The following is a 19,022-nucleotide window of genomic DNA, read 5'->3' as shown; positions in this document are numbered from 1 at the left end:
CTGTGCCTTGGTTTCCTTTTCTGTCAAATGAATAATAATACTAATAAATGTGCTCTCTCATTCATAGGGTTGTTATGAAAAAAGGACACAGGTTAGAATGAGTTATTGTTATTATTAGAGCATTCTGTCAGTCTAGGATGGTTTAAAGAAGCCATAGGTTTTATTTCTATGTATGCACGTGCATGTGGCTGAACCTGTGATTTCATCAGAGCAGGGAACTCCTAATATGGAAACTCCCTCCATGGATGCAGACTTGACAACTCATTTGCAACTTACAGAGTTGGCAGGAGAGATGAAGTGACTTTCCTATGGTCACACAGCCAGAATGTATCAGAGGAAGGCCTTGAACCCAGTTCTTCCTGACTCCAAGGCCAGTCCAGTGCTTTATCCACTATGCTATTGAGTTGCAAGCACCATCAACGAAATGAGTCACATTTAATGGAGCTGTATAATCAGATAAAATGATGAGGGAAGAGATCTATTTAGCAGTACTGTCAGCTTTGCAGTTGTACTGGTCCTCATTAAATCAGATGATTTCACCTAACAGAAACCCCAACATGCTGCAGACTGATGCTTTATAGGATAGCCAGATATGGGCAAAACATTTCCCGGATGGCAAGTAAGAGACCCATTTTTGGTGATTCACTGTTTTTGAAATATTTTATATCATTTTGAGGCTTGATATGAGGGGAAAAAAGCTTAGCAAAAGAGTTTTCCAAAAGTAGCATGAGTTAGATCATTGGAGGTCTTTAAGTGAAGTTAGATGACCACTTACTGGGGATACTACAGAAGGGATTATTTAGATATGAGGTAGACCAGAGCTGCTTAAACTGTGGGTTGAGACCCCATATAGAGTTGCATAACTGAATGTGGGGGTAGCGAAAAATTTGGCAACAGTAAAAGGTTTATGTATACTTATTTTATATACCTATACACCTGGGGTTGTGTAAAAATTTCTTGGGCAAAAGGGGGTCTCGAGTAGAAAAAGCTTAAGCCCTGAGGTAAACCAACTACATGACCTCTGAAGACCTTTATAGCTCAAAGATTCTGTGTTTTTACTAAGAAATAAAGCTAGGACTTGTTTGGGTTTATAGATGACTCCAACAATTTAAGCTTTGTGCCTCAGTCCCATAAAGAGTTGGGGTACACAAAGGGCGATAAAGCTGTGCATGCCCTTTGACCCAGCAATTCCACTTTTAGGTCTTTTTCCCAAAGAAATCATGGAAGGGGGAAAGGGACCCACATGTACAAAAATATTTATAGCTGCTCTTTACGTGGTAGCAAGGAATTGGAAGTTGAGGGGGTGCCCATCAATTGGGGAATGGCTGGACAAGTTGTGGTATATGAATACAATGGAATACTATTGTGCTGTAAGAAATGATGAGCAGGGGCAGCTAGGTGGCATAGTGGATAGAGCACCGGCCCTGGAGTCAGGAGTACCTGAGTTCAGATCCGGCCTCAGACACTTAACACTTACTAGCTGTGTGACCCTGGGCAAGTCACTTAACCCCAACTGCCTCACTAAAAAAAAAAAAGAAATGATGAGCAGGAGGAGTTCAGAGAAACCTGGAGGGTCTTATGTGAGCTGATGATGAGTGAGATGAGCAGAACCAGAAGAACATTGTACACAGTATCATCAACATTGAGTGTTGACCTACTGTGATGGACTATATTCTTCTTACAATGCAATGGTACAGAAGAGTTCCAGGGAACTCATGATAGAAGAGGAACTCCAAATCCAAGAAAAAAAAAAAAAGAACTGTGGAGTATATAGATGCTGATTGAACCATACTATTTCTTTTGTTTTGGGTGCTGTTGGGTTTTTTTTCTATTTTGAGGTTTTGCATTATTGCTCTGATTTTTTCTCTTATAACAGGATTAATGCAGAAATAGGATTAATATTATTATGGATATATATATATGTGTATATATATATATGTATATGTATATAGATATATAGATATAACCTATATCAGATTACCTGCTGTCTAGGGGAGGGGGAGGGAGGGGAGGGAGGGAGAAAAATCTGAAATTGTAAAGCTTGTATAAACAAAAGTTGAGAACTATCTTTACATGTAACGGAAAAAATAAAATACCTTATATGTAAAAAAAAAAAAAAGAGTTGGGGTACAGCCATATGTAGAGAATGTCTTATCAATTTCCAATTCCTGATTTAACCATTGCAGCACATACCTTCACTTATAACCACATGTGACTTAAAAAAGATTTCACCAAATAAATGGTAGCCAAGTTACGGTTTTACCAAAGAAAATGACTGGGGATTATGCTAAAGGAAGAGGTTTTAATTTATAAATTCAGACCAAGCCAAACATTCAGGAGCATTTGGATATCCTACTGCCAACTGGCTATAATCCAAGTAGAAACTACGATTCTTGGCATTTTTATTAGAAAAAGAAAAATACTTTGCAAATAAAGCCAGCACTAAGACTATGTAACCAATATTGGGAGACCACAACTGGTATTTCTCTGTTCTAATGGTCTAACAGTTCTTTGTAGGGCAGTTACCAAAACACTTCAGTAAATTACACAGGCCTGTTTATAAGCATCTTACTATTTCTTAAAAGCAGCATGTATAAGGCATACAACTATCTATCAATGAGTCCACACTATATATCCCAGTATATCCCTATGGTACACATGTATGATAAATAAAGGTAAGATATTTAGGCTATTACACACCTTGATTCTGATCATCTTGCTCAGTGTCAAGTTTCAGCCTTTTCACATTGTTGCTGCCCTCTGAACTGTAACAAGAAAAAAAGGTGACTTGTGTTATGTTAGTACAGAGTGATCATCCGTTGCTGGGAGAGCAATGCTTCATTAACCATTTGGACAGATTGCAGGGAAGCTTCAAAGAACTGGGGATAGGGAGAGGGAAGAATTTCTTATTTGACACAATTAGTCTCTGGATTGCATAATTAATAAAATGGTTCTTCAAAAAACAGGTAGCTAGCTGGGGGGCTATTATAATTTTTTTTTCCTTTTTTTTGCAGGGCAATGAAGGTTAAGTGACTTGCCCAGGGTCACACAGCTAGTAAATGTCAAGTGTCTGAGGCCGGATTTGAACTCAGGTCCTCCTGAATCCAGGGCCGGCGCTTTATCCACTGTGCCACCTAGCTGCCCCCAGGGCTATTATAATTTTATACCTTTAATCCTTGTCCAAATTGCTAATTCTTTAACTGGTATCAATGAAAAAATTCTGATTATGCCTAAAGGTAGGCTTTCAAGAATACCTACTGGCAAGAAGAAACAAGCAACATGGCAGCAATCCCGTCCAGCGGTTCACTCGTAGCAACCCATGACTACTACCGAAGACGTCTGGGTTCCACTTCCAGCAACAGCTCCTGTGGAAGTGCTGAGTACTCTGGGGAAGTGATCCCCCACCATCCTGGTCTTCCCAAATCAGACCCAGGCCACTGGTGGGCGAGCTTCTTCTTCGGGAAATCGAGTCATCCATTCATGACAACTATATTGGAATCCCCAGAGCACTCAAAAACTTTCCAGGTTGCTCATGGCACGATCACCTGTGACCTGGCTCAGGAGGCCATGAGGAAGCGGCATGTCAGCGAACCCAGCAAAACCAACACTGGGCCTTCTGCATGAGCAGCAGCACCCTCTGTGCTGCTCCCCTGCTTCTGAAGTGTGCTAGGCATCAGAGCCCATTTCCCCTTCCCCCCCCTCCCCCTTCCCTTCCCTTCCTTCTCCCACCTATTCCCTTAGAATAGACAGGCTGCTTAAGTGTAGAAATAGTTGTGTTGTGTGTGTGGTTTTTTAAAAAAGGAAAACAAAAGCAAAACACCAAAAAACAAGTAAAAGAAACCACACTTATCGTTTGTTTTTTTTACTATCCAAATCACCTGTGTGCTTTCCAGCAGCCTCAGTAACTTTGTTTACTTTGTACTCAACAGAAACTAATAAACTTTGAGCAGCCTTAAAAAAAAAAAAAAGAATACCTACTGGACAACTGTTCAAAGATGAAGAGTATTTGGTAAATTTTACAAAAACCACTGACTGAAAAATTAGGCCAATACCCTCATTCATACCTTCCAAAGAGAGATCATAAGAACTCTAAACACATATATGCAGCTTTTTGAGAAAATAGAGGGCTAGGCAGCAGCTAAGTGGCACAGTGGATAAAGCACCAGCCCTGGATTCAGGAGTACCTGAGCTCAAATCTGGCCTCAGACACTTAACACTTACTATTTGTGTGACCCTGGGCAAGTCACTTAACCCCAATTGCCCTGCCCCCCCCCAAAAAATAGAGGGCTACAAAGAAATGTTATCAGTACTGCTATTGCCCCAAAGCACAGTGCATAAAAATATACAGTGCATAAAAATATGTAAATACTCCAAAAAATCCTGGTCACCAGTCCAATGACTCTAAAGAAGACATATGGGGAGGCAGCCTTCTTTGCAAAGGTGAGGAACCAGTAATGTAAAAATACTGCAAATAATAATAACAGACTTTTTTGATGTGTTGGTTAGTTTTACCAAACTAACCTTTTTTGCCTCTTTTTTATTCCTTGTTAAAGGGAATGGTTCTTCAGAAAGGGAGAGGGGAGGGATAGATTGGAAAATGTAGGTTATATTAAATATATATATATCAATAAAAACTTTAAATTAACCAGTGTAGACTCACTGAAACATGAAAGGGATCAAATCTAATTAATTTTTCTAGTGTAGTTTTAGGGATTAATGAACATTTAATACAAATATTTCCCAGGATCACAGATTTGGGGCTAGAAAGGACCTTGGAGGCTATCTTGTCCAACCTGCTCATTTTACAGATGAGGCTGAGAAGGGAACTTTCATCATACACGTCAGTAGTGAAAAGAAGATTTGAACTCAAATCTTATGACTCCCAATCCATTGTTCTCTTCATTATACCACACCTTCTCCTCTAAGATTTTATAAAAATGACTGATCCAGTCATAATGACTGAGAAATGAGTCATGCATCCCTTTCTGATTTCACAAGAAAAAAGTTGTTTTGTTGACCACAGATGCTATAAGCACCATCAGCAATAAACTTTAAAAAACAACAACTCAAACATTAAAGTATTTCTTAAGCACCTACGTCTTCATGGCAAAAAATGTAAGCAACTATGTTCGTCATGCCACAAACTGGAAAAAAAAATTATAAATGTTTAAATAAACTCATCCACAATAGTAAATCACAAATACATAAACTTTACATAAATTATCCCTGCCACATTTTACAGAAAAAAACATTATTAGGTGAAAAATGTGGTAGAAATAGGTATAACATTTGCTAGGAAAAAGATCAGGTTTGTATTAACTCCTACTAAAAGTACTGTTTGCTATCCTATACAAGATAATCATACTGAAAGGGAGCAGAAATAGAAAACTGGACTGGACGAACCCCCCAAAGCAAAATCACTCAAGAAGTCCCTGAGAACTCTGAAGGGTCAGCTTTCTATGATCTTTCCTAAATAGTTTTGCTTTTAGACTGTTCATATAATTTGAGTGGTTTGGCTCCTTTTATATTACTCGAGTTATGCAGTGTGATTCATGGATATAAAGAAATTTCTCTAACACTATGACAACCTTTTTTTTTCCTTTGAGATTTGAAGATAAATGATTTTCCAATATTTCAATGTCCATTTCATTACCAACATTTACAAAATGTTGCCCCCTTTTAAGTCATATTTTAATAAAATGCGCCATAAAGTAGTCACTGATAGCCTCTTTTTGAAAGCAATGAAGGTGATTCAAGAGCAACATAGTCCCTAAGTCCTCATCAGCCCTACACATGATTCTTCCACCCACAATTCTAAAAGTGACATGGTTAAACAATCCCTTGCCTGACAGAAACAAATACCTTCCCTGTGGTGAATTCTAGGAGACTAGAAAGGCATCCTACTAAATGAAATTCTACCAATTACAGAAATAAGCTTTAAGTTAAGGATGCAGTTAAAATTCACTTCACTCAAACCAAGTCAAAATGGCAGAGTAGAAGGAAGCAGTAGAGCCCAGCTGCCCCACAACTACTCCAGTCATGATCCAAGAACACTAGATTGAGTAGTGACTGGGCAGGCACTACAGTGGATTATCTATCTTTCTAGCCCAAGGTCACAATTAGACCTATAGGCAAATGACCGGGGCAAGAACTGTGAAAAAGAGGTGGGCTGGGATCATGGACTCACTGCCCATAGCTAAAGCAGGCCAGCAGAGTGGGGATGCCTAGAGCTTAGAACTGAGTCCATACCAACATGGCATTTCTCAGGGGGAGCTCCAACTGTGGGGTTACCTAGAGCAGATATTAGACTCATCCAACCAAGGTCAGCAACTTTTATGATGCCATGAATGTCCTAATAGTAAACCCAGAAGAGAAGAATAACTCCCAAACACCTATAAACAAAGCCTAAAAGGAAAATAGTGTGGCCATAAGTTCAATTACAATACCTAGAAGAAATGATTAAAGCATTTTTTAAAAGGTTTAAAATGATGTTAAATGAACTGAGAGCTCTGGAAGAAAGAATTAGAAAAGAGATGAGAGTTATAGAGAAGAAATTTGGGGAGAGACTTAGCACAAGAGGGATAAAACTTCACCCAACTAAAAGACTCGTTGGATATTAGAATGGATAATAAAAGTTTAATGACTCCATGAGATAATAAGAAATACTAGAACAAAGTCAAAAGATTACAAAAAGAAAATATAAGGCATCTTACATTAACAATGGACTTGGAACAGATCAAGGAGAAAGAATTTAAGAATCACTGAACTGGGGCAGCTAGGTGGTGCAGTGGATAAAGCACCGGCCCTGGATTCAGGAGGACCTGAGTTCAAATCTGGCCTCAGACACTTGACACTTACTAGCTGTATGACCCTGGGCAAGTCATTTAACCCTCACTGCCCAGCAAAAAAACAAAAACAAAAACAAACAAAAAAAGAATCTAGCAAAACGGAGTATAATGAAAAAAAGTAAAATTTTTAATGAAAGAAAACTTCCATACATTTTCTGATAAAAAAGACCAGAGCTGAATAGAAACTTTAAGATGCAAATATGGGAGTAAAGAAAAACAAAAAATGGCAATCACAAGTGAACAATCAGAAAAAACATCATAAGGAAAAAAGTGTTTATATTCTAATGGGGCAGAAAGAGGGAAAGGATCACACAAACATTTTCTAAGAACCATAATGTCACAAGAGTCAGAGTCAAATAAGATGGAGGGCCTGAGAGTGATTTCTGTTATGTTTTGTGATTTTAAAAGAAGAAAAGGGAGGAGAAATATACACTAGGGAGGAAAAGGGGGAAATGGGGCGGGGGGGGGGGGGGAGAGAGACATCCTACATAATTGGGGGGCACAAATAGAATTTGTACTCACTTTCATCTGAACTGGTCAAAGGGGGATAGAACACACATTTGTGTTTATAAATATACATGAGTTTGGTATGGAAATATATTCAATTCAACAGAACAATAGAAGAGACAGGAGAGAAAAGGGGGAAATAAAAGGGAGGGTAGATTTAGGAACAGATTAAATATATGCAAAACAAACACTACATTCAAAGTCTTAGAAAGGAAAGAAAGGTTAAGAGCCTGTAATGGGGGTCTGGGTGAAGGAAAGAGAAGAGGGGCAGGGAAAGTTGTTTGCGTGAAGCACAAACGTGTTTTTCTATGTAAGAGGAATCAGGAAGCAAAGAGAGAAAAAATAACAAAATAGAGTAGAAGAAAATACATAAAATTAAAAAGTTTTTGCACAAATGAATTCAATGCACCTGAGATTAGAAGGGAAACAGGTAACTGGGGGGAAAATTTGAAGCAAGTTTCTTTGATAAAGGTCTCATTTCCAAAATATATAAGGAACTGAGAATCAAACTTAGAGTAAGAGTCATTTTCCCAATTGATAAATTGATAAAGGATATGATCAAGGGAAGAAAGCTTCCATTTCCACATTTTTTTAATGTTTCATATCATTAATAATTAGAGAAATGTAAATTAAAGCAACTTTAAGGATCTACCTCACACCCATCAGATTGGGACAGGAGACAAAAATGAAGATGACAAATGTCAGAGTGGCTATGGGAAAAAGAACAATGCACTGTTGGTTTAGCTGTGAACTGGTACAGTCATTCTGGAAAGCAATTTAGAACTATGACTCAAAAGTTACTAAACTATATATACTCTTTGACCCAGAAATACCACTACTAGGCTTATATTCCCAAGGCTATCAAAGAAAGAAAAAAATGTTATGTAAAAAATATTTCTAGCAGCTCTTTCTATGGTGGCAAAAAACTGAACTATGGGAGTACCTCTCAATTGGGGCTGAACAAATTGTGGGTACATGAACATAATACAATACTATTATGCTGAAAGAAGCTTAGAAACATGACTTCAAAGAAACCTGGGAAGATGTATATGGACTGAGGCAGAGCAAAATGAGCAGAACTGGGAGAACAATCTATAATATCAGTTTTGTAAAAGGAACAAATTTGAAAGACTTAAGAACTCTGATTAATACAACACTCAGTCATGATTCTAGAGGGCCAAAGAAGAAAAATAGGAGGTGCTTACCCCATCTCCTGAGAGACATATTTTTGAACATGGCCAATAAAGGAATCTGTTTGGCTTGACAATGCTTATTTGTTACAAGGCTTTTCTTTTTCTTTTTTCTTTCCTCTTTTCCAGTAGGAGAGGAGATGGGAGAGGGAAGAAGGAGAAAAGATAAATGCTTGATAATTTAAAACAATTTTTTTAAATTTAAAAAATGAAAAAAGAGAGTTGGACAAGATTCCTTCCAGCTCTTAGAAAAAGTGAATTCTGCTGCACTCAAAAAACCCCTTGATTATAAAATCTACTTCTTCTAGCTAAGTAGGTCTATAGTTGTACCTCTGAAGTTTGGAGGTGAGTGGTGATATGTTAAGTGTGCTGAAGCACACCCTTCATGATGCTATAAATGTTTCTCTTGCCATCGTAACTAAAATTCATATACTGCTCACAAAATGGATTGATTTTCCTATCCACTATGAAGTTCAAAACATACAAAAAGCTACAAATGAAAGCTGTCAAATACATAGCCTAAGGAGCAACACTCCAACACTTCTGAGCACAGGCCTAAACCAGATTAATTGGGAAATATTTAACAAAATAAATATAAATACAATAAAACATAGATAATATTACTTTTTTTTTTTTTGGCGGGGCAATGGGGGTTAAGTGACTTGCCCAGGGTCACACAGCTAGTAAGTGTCAAGTGTCTGAGGCCGGATTTGAACTCAGGTACTCCTGAATTCAGGGCCAGTGCTTTATCCACTGCACCACCTAGCCGCCCCCGATAGCATTACATTTTAAAACTAAGTAAACATGTAACCTGCCAGGATATTTATGAACAGGTTTCTTTCTGAGTGTGACAACACTCCTGTAAACAACCAGCAGCCCAATTTCCAGGTAAAGGGCATCCATGTCATAAGCACTCCTTGTAGAGAAGGTATCAATATGCAAAGAGCTCATTTCTTTGGCGCATCAGTGGGGCATTTTCCATTTTGCATCAAACAAAAGATAAAATGAGCCCTTCTGAAAAAATAATTGTTGAAATAACTCAATGAAAGCCATTCATTCCCCTTATTTCTAGGGACCCATCATTATGAGAATGTAAATAAACCAAGGACCCCAGAGTCAAGACTAGAGATTAATCTGTTCCCTAAAGTAATAAAAGGTACCTTACAGGACACAAAACAGTTGTGAATGAAGGTTACTTACAAATGAATTCCCTCCTAAATTAGAATTATGAATGAAAAAGACTTAGTTAGTTTGTACATAGATCTAAATAACAAAACTGGGCTAGTGGTTGGTGTTTATGTGATAATCTGAACAAAAAAACTTAATTCACAACAGTAAAGATGGACTTTTTCAGATGTGCTCCTTATGTTCACTGACATCAGCATCAAAAAATCACTATAACATTTTTAAATGTTGGAAATGCTAAAATGAATATTAGATTTTCCCTCCTGGAGATTAAGGCAACTTTAATATACTTTCTTCCAACATGTGGCCAAATGGCAATATACATTTAATTTATAAAAGAGACAACATAAAACTTAGCATCATCATCCTTCATCAACACTTTGGTTTGTCAAGTTGACATAACCTGAGACTCAGTCACCTTAGTGTCACTACTCCAGATTTTTGAAATGGAGGAGTAACATAGTACAGTATATCAAAGGATTTTTATTCTGCCTTACCCAGTGGACAGAAGGCAGTACTGTTTTTTTAGGATGCAATTCTGCTACCTTGCTACCTATTAGTTACAAAGGCTGGGTGTCTAGTATGGCAATGATGTCAGAAGACCATAGATCAAGAATACAACCCCAGAAGCTATTGTTCTCTGAGATCCAGCATAAAGCATCTCTAATATAGAGGTGGGGGAGTGGAAAAGAGACCCAGGGGACAGACGATGCAAGAGGTTTGCCTCAGGTCAATTGTCACTTTTGGTTTCTACCTGTGAAGTCAAAGGGCTAATTTATAAGATGTGCAAGCCCCCACCTTTTGTGTTTTACAGCTCCTGCCAGCAGCTTTGCCTGAGAAAACTTGTTCTTGGTTTCTAATGGTTTCACAGACAATTTCTTCTCCCCTTCCTTTTTAGTATCTGAAGATACTCCAACTTTGGCAAGAGTGCTGTGAATCTGAGGTTAAGGATCAAACAAAAAGCAAAACAAAGCAAAGCAAAACAAAACAATTTGATGACTATTTCAGAACACAGACCCCTGCCTTAAGAAGAAAGTATCCAAAGGAGCCCAAAGTAAGAAAGACTGATCATCCCATAGGAGTTTCAATTGCTATGATACCAAATAATGACTACCTAGCCTGACAGAGCAAGAAAGAAAAAACTCCTTCTCTCTTTTTACTCTAAACCATTTTCATTTCACTATTCCAAATGGTTTAAAAAGAAAAGAACCAAAGGAGAAAATTACATAAAATCTAAATACTACCTCAAATTTTTGGTCATTAACTACTGAGCAAATCCAGTCACCCCATAATACTCAAGGACACAACTAACCTGCATGACATCTAGAGGTCTTAGCAATGGAACAACTATGGGAAGAGTAAATTTTTTTTCTTGTTAAGTCAGGGAACAATTGGTTTTTTTCCCTAAAAGAGTCTCCAAAAGCAAACGGTAGAATGTAAGGAAACCAGATGTTGCTGAATTGGTCTTATAAAAACTAACAACTAAAAACTAAAACACATCACAAAGATCATACATGGTGACTAAGCAGGATTTATACTAGGAATGCAGGAATGGTTTAACATAAGGAAAACTATTAACATAATTGACTATATCAATTAACAAAAGTAACAAAAATCATATAATTATATCAATAGATACAGGAAAAGATTGACAAAATACAAAATACTCATTCCTATTAAAAACACTTGAAAGCAGGGGTATAGATTGAATTTTCCTTAAAATGATAAGAAGCATCTACCTAAAACCATCTGCAACCATTATTTGTAATGGGAATAAGCTAGAAGCCTTCCCAGTAAGATCAGGATTGAAACAAGGAAGGCCCATTATCACCCATATTATTCAATATTGTATTAGAAATGCTAGGGGCAGCTAGGTGGCGCAGTGGATAAAGCACCAGCCCTGGATTCAGGAGGACCAGAGCTCAAATTCGGCCTCAGACACTTGATACTTACTAGCTGTGTAGCCCTGGGCAAGTCACTTAACCCCCATTGCCCCACCAAAAAAGAAAGAAAGAAAGAAATGCTAGCAATAACAATAAAAGAAATAAAAACTGAAGAAATCAGAATGGGCAATGAGGTAATAAAACTATCTCTTTTTGCAGATGACATGATATGATGATATACTTGGAAAATCCTAAGGTTTCAACTAAAAAGTTAGTTGAGGGGGACAGCTAGGTGGCACAGTGGATAAAGCACCAGCCATGGATTCAGGAGTACCTGAGTTCAAATACGACCTCAGACACTTGACACTAGCTGTGTGACCCTGGGCAAGTCACTTAACTCCCATTGCCCCGCAAAAAAAAAAAAAAAGTTAGTTGAAAAGAATTTTAGCAAAGTAGTAAGATATAAAATAAACACACATAAATCATCAGTATTTTATATATCACCAACAAACCCCTCCAAGAGGGGCTATTAAGAGTTACCCAATTTAAAATAACTATAGGCTGCATAAAATAACTGGGAGTATACCTAAAAAGACAAACCCAGGAACCACATGAACATAATTATAAAACACTTTTTATACAAATAAAGTCTGATTTAAATAATTAGAGAAATAGTCTTTGTTCATGGTTCGGCAAAGCCAATATAATAAAAATAACAATTCTACCTAAGCTAATCTACTTATTCAATGCCATCCCAAATAAAATACCAAAAAATTATTTTATTGAGCTAGAAAAAATAATTTAAAAATTCATTTGGAAGAACAAAAAATCAAGAATATCAAAGGAATTAATAAAAAATGTAAAGGATGGAGGGTTTAACAGTACTATATAATAACTATATTATATGGCAATAATTATCAAAATTATTTGGTACTGGCTAAGAAATAGAAAGGTGGATCAGTGGAACAGAGTAGACATACAATTCACAGCAGTATAAGATTATGGCAACCTTGTGTTTGACAGATGTAAAGATTTAAGCTTTTGGGAAAAGAATACACTATTTGGTAAAAATAGTGTAAAAACTGGGAAGCATTCTGGCAGAAATTGGCTATAGATCAGTATCTCATATCATTTACCAAGATAAGGTCAAAATAGATATATGACCTAGATATAAAAGAATATATAAGAAAACTAGAAGAACATGGAACATGTTACCTGTCAGACTTATGGATGAGAAGAATTTATGAATAAATAAGAAATAGAGCACTTTGAGATCTAAAACAGATCATTTTGATTACATTAAACAGTTTTTTTACATATAAAAACCAATACAGCCCAGATTAGAAGGAAAACAGAAAACCGGGGAAAATTTTATAATTTCTCAGATAAAGGTTTCATATCTCAAATATATAGAGAACTTTGTCAAATTAATAAGAATGAGTCATTCCCCAATAAATAAATGGTCAAAGGCTATAAACAGGCAGTTCTTTGATGGAGAAATCAAAACTATGTTTAGTCATATGAAAAAATGCATTACTGATTAGAGAAATACAAATGAAAGCAACTGAGATATCATCTGTCACCTATCAGATTGACTAAAATGATAAAAGGGGAAAATGACAAATGTTGGAGCAGATGTGGAAAAATTAGGACACTAATACCTTATTGGTAGGACTGTGAACTGATCCAACCATTTTGGAGAACAATCTGGAATTATTCCCAAAGATATATAAAACTACGTATACTTTTAAACTCAGCAATACCATGATTAGGTCTATTTTCCAAGATGATCAGGAAAAAAGGCAAAGAACATATATTCTAAAATATTTATAGTAGCTCTCTTTGTGGTGGCAAATAACTGGAAATTATGGAGATATTGATCAACTGGGGAATGGCTAAACAAGTTGTGGTATATGATTATGATGGAATACTACTGTATTCTAAGAAATGATGAGCTGGTTGATTTTAGAGAAAAAAAATAGTTAAGACTTGCATGAAATAACAAAGTAAAATGAGCAGAACCAAGGGAACGATGTATACTGTAAAGGGCAACACTGTTTGAAGAACAGTTGTGAACAACCAAGTTATTCTGAGTACTATGAATATTCAAATGAACTATAAAGGACCTATGAAGGAAGATGCTATCCACTCCAGAGAAAGAACTGACAAAGTATGCATAATATGGTTTTACAAATATTTATAAATCTGTGTCAAATGGTGGCCTTCTCTAGTGTCAGGTGTGTGAGGGGGAACTGAGGCAAGAAACAAAATTTTAAAAAGACTAACTTACAAAATATTATTAAGTCTAGCCAAACTTCACATTCATAAATGTTTATAAAGCAAATCTATACAGACTTTTTTTTGCCTTTAAATTGCAAATCGTTCAGTTGTAATGTAGGAATTTTCCAACATTAGATACTCTGTTTCCCAGAGAACACAAATAAAACATATTCCTTAGTTTTCTTTCTGCTCTCTCCCAGAAATTATTTAGCTCATCAGTGCTATGGAATGGAACAACAGTGACATCTAGTGCTCAACACTTCACAGATGCATTCATCACTATTTATTTGCTTAGGTTCATTCACAGTTAATTTCTTTACTGAAAACAATAGACCGGTTCTGTTGCCAAGAGTAAGAAAGAGAAATAAGTATGGTCTGTTCATTAAGCTACACATCAAGAACATGCTAACTCTAATTTCCAGAGGCAAAGTTTGTGTTTAATTTCATTTTTATTTTGAACATAACAAGTCCTAAATAATATGAGCATATCCAAAAAAGAACATAAAAAGGAGATTGTACATGAAACTTACAGTTTACTTTTTCTTTTACGTATATGATAAATTTAACATGTAAATGCTACTTTAAAAGCTGTCCTGTCTGTGCTTCCTTATGGCTTTTCTGCTGTTGTCTTCTATGCCTTTTAAAAAACTGCTTGAAAAATGTTCATTTCTTCCTTTTTGGGGGGGGTGGGGGGAGGCTACCCTATTCTAACCCTTTCATCCCCTTTAGGGAAAAAAAAACATTGTAACATATATGCATAGTTAATCAGAAACAAATTTCCACATTAGTCTTGTCTGAAATGTCTCATTCAGCAACTTCTCCTCTCAGTCAGTCTGCTTTACCATGGGTCTTAAATCAGAGTTCTTAAGGCTTTTAAAGGTTTTTTTGGTTATTGGTTCTGCTCACTTTACTCTATACCAGTTTATATAATAAGTCTTCTCAGGTTTCTCTGAAACTTCCCCTGCTGTAATTTCTTACAGGACAATAATATTCCATTTTTCATGTGTTCAGCTATTCTTGAATTGGCAGATACCCCACTAGTTTCCAAATCCTAGCTATAACAAAAAGAGCAGCTGTAACTATTATTGAACGTAAGAGTCCTTTCCTTTGATTTCTCTGAGGGTACAAGTCTAGTAGTGCTATCACTGGGTACACACTGGGTATGTGCAATTTAGTGAAGTGGGGAACAGAGTTCCAAAAGACCTTCCAAAATGGCTAGACCAATTCATAGCTCCACCTAATACACTAATACACTAATGTTTTTATTTTATTAATGCCCTGATGTCAAAGCCATTAACTACCCCAAGTCTTCTCATTTATAAAATGAGAATTATATACGACTCTCAGATTTCAAGTTGTTTAGTTGTTGCCCTTCATTCTTGAAGAGGACCAAAATGATATCACTACCTTGGAATCAAGAAGAGCGTGTCCAACTGTGACTGATCAGACCAATATAAGCTCAGAAGGTACCACCACAGTTCAGGCACACATAGTCCACATGAACATTTGAAGTGGAGATGTCTCTAAATTTGCACATTGCACATTTCTTTTGAGCTACTGAAATTCTGCTTCAAAGAGTACAGCACCTTTTTTGATACAGATATACCACACTGGATAGTCCTTTGCAGTGTCTCCTATATCACACAATCAATTCCAAAGTTCTTCAGAGACCTTGGGAGTGTCCTCGTGTGGCTTCTTCTGAGCTCTGTGTAAATGCTTGCCGTATGTGAGTTCTCCACAAAATAGTCTTTTAGGCAAATGTATGTTTGACATTTGAACAATGTGGCCAGCCCATCAGAATTGTGCTCTCTGCAGTAGAGTTTGAATGCTTGGCAATTCAGCTGGAGAAAGGACTTCAGTGTCTAGTATCTTATCCTGCCAGATCATCTTCAGAATCTTCCTAAGACAATTTAAATGGAAGTAATTCAGTTTCCTGGAATGGCATTGGTATACTGTCCAGGTTTCTCAGGTGTATGACAATGAGGTCAGAACAATGGCTCTGTACGCCTTCAGTTTGGTAGGTAATTGAATACCTCTTGTCTCTCACACTTTCCTTTGGAGTTTTCCCAAACACCGAGCTAGTTCTGGCAATGAACCTCATCATCTATGTGGACATCCCTGGAGAGTATACTGCCAAGTAAGTAAACTTAGCCATAGCATTCAATATTTCTTCATTTCCTATAACCAATGGTTCCACAAATGGCTAGCATGGTTTGGGCTGGTAGAGAATCTGTGTTTTCTTGCTGTTTATGGTTAGGTCAAAATTAGCACAAGCAGCAAAGAATCGATCCATACTTTGTTGCATGTCAGTCTCAGAGTATGCAATCAATCATGCACCAATTCCCCCCTCTATTTTAGTCTTGGCTTGTGGCCTTTTCAAGTTAAATAATTCACTGTCAGTGCAGTAGCTGACCCCAATGCCATTTTTGTCTCATTGAAGGCATATGACAACATTGCTGAAAACATCATCCTAAAAAACATGGGAGAGGGGGCAGCTAGGTGGCGCAGTGGATAGAGCACCGGCCCTGGATTCAGGAGTACCTGAGTTCAAATCCGACCTCAGACACTTAACACTTACTAGCTGTGTGACCCTGGGCAAGTCACTTAACCCCAATTGCCTCACTAAAAAAAAAAAAAAACATGGGAGAAAGCACATAGCCTTGCTTCACTCCATTGGTGACTGGGAAAGTGTGAGAGCATCATCCATTATCCAGAACCCATGCAAGCATGCCATCATGCAACTGATGTATAAAATTGATGAACTTCCCTAGGCACTGAAATTTTGCCATAATTTTCCACAAGGCCTCACAACTGACAGTATCAAAGGCCTTGGGCAGATCTATGAGCTGGTATGCCTACCAAAAGGAATGAATGACAGACTCATGACAATGAGATTTCCACTTGCAAGAGAGTACCATACCACCATCATCAATACATATGTTCCCACCATGACGAACCCTGATGAGGCCACAGAAAAATGTTATCAAGACCTGAAGACCCTGATCATCAATATTCCAAAAGAGGACAAGCTTCTAATTCTGGGTGACTTTAATGAAAGAGTAGGCTCAGACTACTGGACATGGCAGGGAGTCCTTAGGAGGAAAGGAATCAGCAATAGCAATGGTCACTTATTACTGCAAACTTGTGTATCTCATGATGTTCTCATCACCAACACAGGCTTCTGTCTACCTAAATGCAATAAAACTTTGTGGATACACCTTTGCAACAAACAGTGGCATTTAACAGACAATGTCAGTGTAAAAATAGAAGGACAGGATGTAAGAGTGAGAAAGGCAATGTATGGTACTGAGTACTGGATTGATCATAGACATCCTCTCCAAACTAAATATTCATATTCAACCAAAGTAGAGGCTCCAAGACAAAACGACTACCAGAAGAAGACTTCATGTCAACAGATTGGAGCACTTCTTCGAGCAGATACAGTTGGTTGCTAACTTGGAGAGAAAGCTAAGCCAACACAGACTTGGCAACAATGAAGCAGAAAAAAAGTGGGCTCTGCTAACCTGGAGGGGTGCAGAGCCAAGATGGTGGAGGAAGGGCAATGATTCAACTGAGCTCTCCCCAAAACTTCTTGAAATACCTCTAAATAATGCCATATGACAATTCCTGGAGCAGCAGAACCCACAAAAGAACAGGATGAAATAATTTTCTAGCCAAAGACAACTTAGAAGGTTGGCAGGAAAGGTCTATGTTGCAGTTGGATGAGAGTGAATCATAGTCCAGCTCAGGCCCCACCAATGAAGAGCTGGCCCCAGCAAACCAGGAACAAGCCTTGGGAGTCACTGAATCAGCAGCAGCAGTGACTGCTTCTGGAGCTCTCAGCCCATAGACAGTAAGGAGGTCACACAACTGGTGAGCACTGAGGCAGAACTCTGTTGCTTTGCCCATACTCGGAGGGGATATGGGAAAAATGAGACACTAACGTACTGTTGTGGAGTTGTACACTGATCCAACTATCCTGTAGAGCAATTTGGAATTATGTGAAAAGAGCTATAAAAATATGCATGCTCTTTGACCTAGCAATACCACTGCTAGGTCTGTATCCAAAAAAGATAACAAAAAGAAAAATGATCTATAGGTACAAAAATATTTATAGTAGTTCTTTTTCTGGTGGCAAAGAATTGGAAATTGAGGGGATGCACATCAATTGGGAAATGGCTGAACAAACTGTGGTATGTGATTATGATAGATTACTATTATGCTATAAGAAATGATGAACAGGAAGGGCAGTTAGGTGGCTCAGTGGATAAAGCACTGGCCCTAGATTCAAGAGGACCTGAGTTCAAATCTGGCCTCAGACACTTGACACTTACTAGCTGTGTGACCCTGGGCAAGTCACTTAACCCTCATTGCCCCGCAAAAAAAAAAAGAAAAAGAAAAAGAAAAGGAATGATGAACAGGATGCTTTCAGAAAAAACTTGGAAAGACTTACATGAGCTGATGCAAAGTGAAATGTACTGTGTACATATTATCAGCAATGTTGTGGGATGATCAGCTGTGAATGACTTGGCTATTCTCAGCAACACAATGATCCAAGATAATTCTGAAGGATTTAGGATGAAGAATGCTATCCATCTCCAGAGAAAGAATTGATGGTGTCTGAATACAAATTGAAGCCTATTTTTTAAATTTTATTTTTATTGAGATTTTTGGCTGTTTTCTTTCATAACATGACTAACATGGAAATGTTTTGCATGACTACACATGTATAACCTATATCGAATTGCTTGCCTTTCAAGGGAGGGAGAGAGAAGAAGGTAGAGAATTTGGAACTCAACTTTTAAAAAAGGGATGTTAAAAATTGTTTTTACATTTAATTGGCAAAAAATAAAATACTAATTTTTTTTTAAAGTAGGCAGCTGGAGTTCCGGAGGTAGAGGCAAGATGGCGGAGTGAAACCAAGAAGCTGCCTGAGCTCTCCCAAATTTCCCTCAGAAATAACGTTAAATTACGCCTTTCAACAGATTGTGGAGCTGCAAAACCTGCAAAAAATGGAGCAAAACAATCTTCTGACTTAAGATAATCTAGAAGATCTTTAGGAAAGGCCTGTTTCATCCAGGTAAAAGGGGAGCACGGCTCGGCGCAGAGGTATCTGAGTGAGCACAAAT

At 37.5% G+C, this 19,022-nt stretch overlaps 2 protein-coding genes across 4 annotated transcripts in view; one reads left to right on the top strand and one right to left on the bottom strand.

Annotated features, from left to right (window-relative positions):
• PSME3IP1 (proteasome activator subunit 3 interacting protein 1) overlaps positions 1-19,022 on the bottom strand; it is a 47,777-nt gene that overhangs the window by 5,381 nt on the left and 23,374 nt on the right. For all 3 annotated transcript variants that reach the window (XM_043988080.1, XM_043988082.1, XM_043988081.1), the window contains 2 exons: positions 10,529-10,662; positions 2,701-2,765 (listed from right to left, as the gene is read on the bottom strand). In XM_043988080.1, coding sequence (XP_043844015.1) covers positions 2,701-2,765; positions 10,529-10,662 — 199 coding nt within the window. The remainder of the gene's footprint in view (positions 1-2,700; positions 2,766-10,528; positions 10,663-19,022) is intronic.
• Positions 3,247-3,971, top strand: LOC122743260 (pancreatic progenitor cell differentiation and proliferation factor-like). The gene has a single exon (XM_043988083.1). The coding sequence runs from the start codon at positions 3,280-3,282 to the stop codon at positions 3,622-3,624; it is 345 nt and encodes a 114-aa protein (XP_043844018.1). The 5' UTR covers positions 3,247-3,279; the 3' UTR covers positions 3,625-3,971.

This window comes from Dromiciops gliroides, chromosome 2 (assembly GCF_019393635.1).
Source record: "Dromiciops gliroides isolate mDroGli1 chromosome 2, mDroGli1.pri, whole genome shotgun sequence".
Taxonomy (NCBI): Eukaryota; Metazoa; Chordata; class Mammalia; order Microbiotheria; family Microbiotheriidae; genus Dromiciops; species Dromiciops gliroides.
Note: the sequence above shows the minus strand (reverse complement) of the source record. Positions and strands in the feature narration are given on the sequence as shown.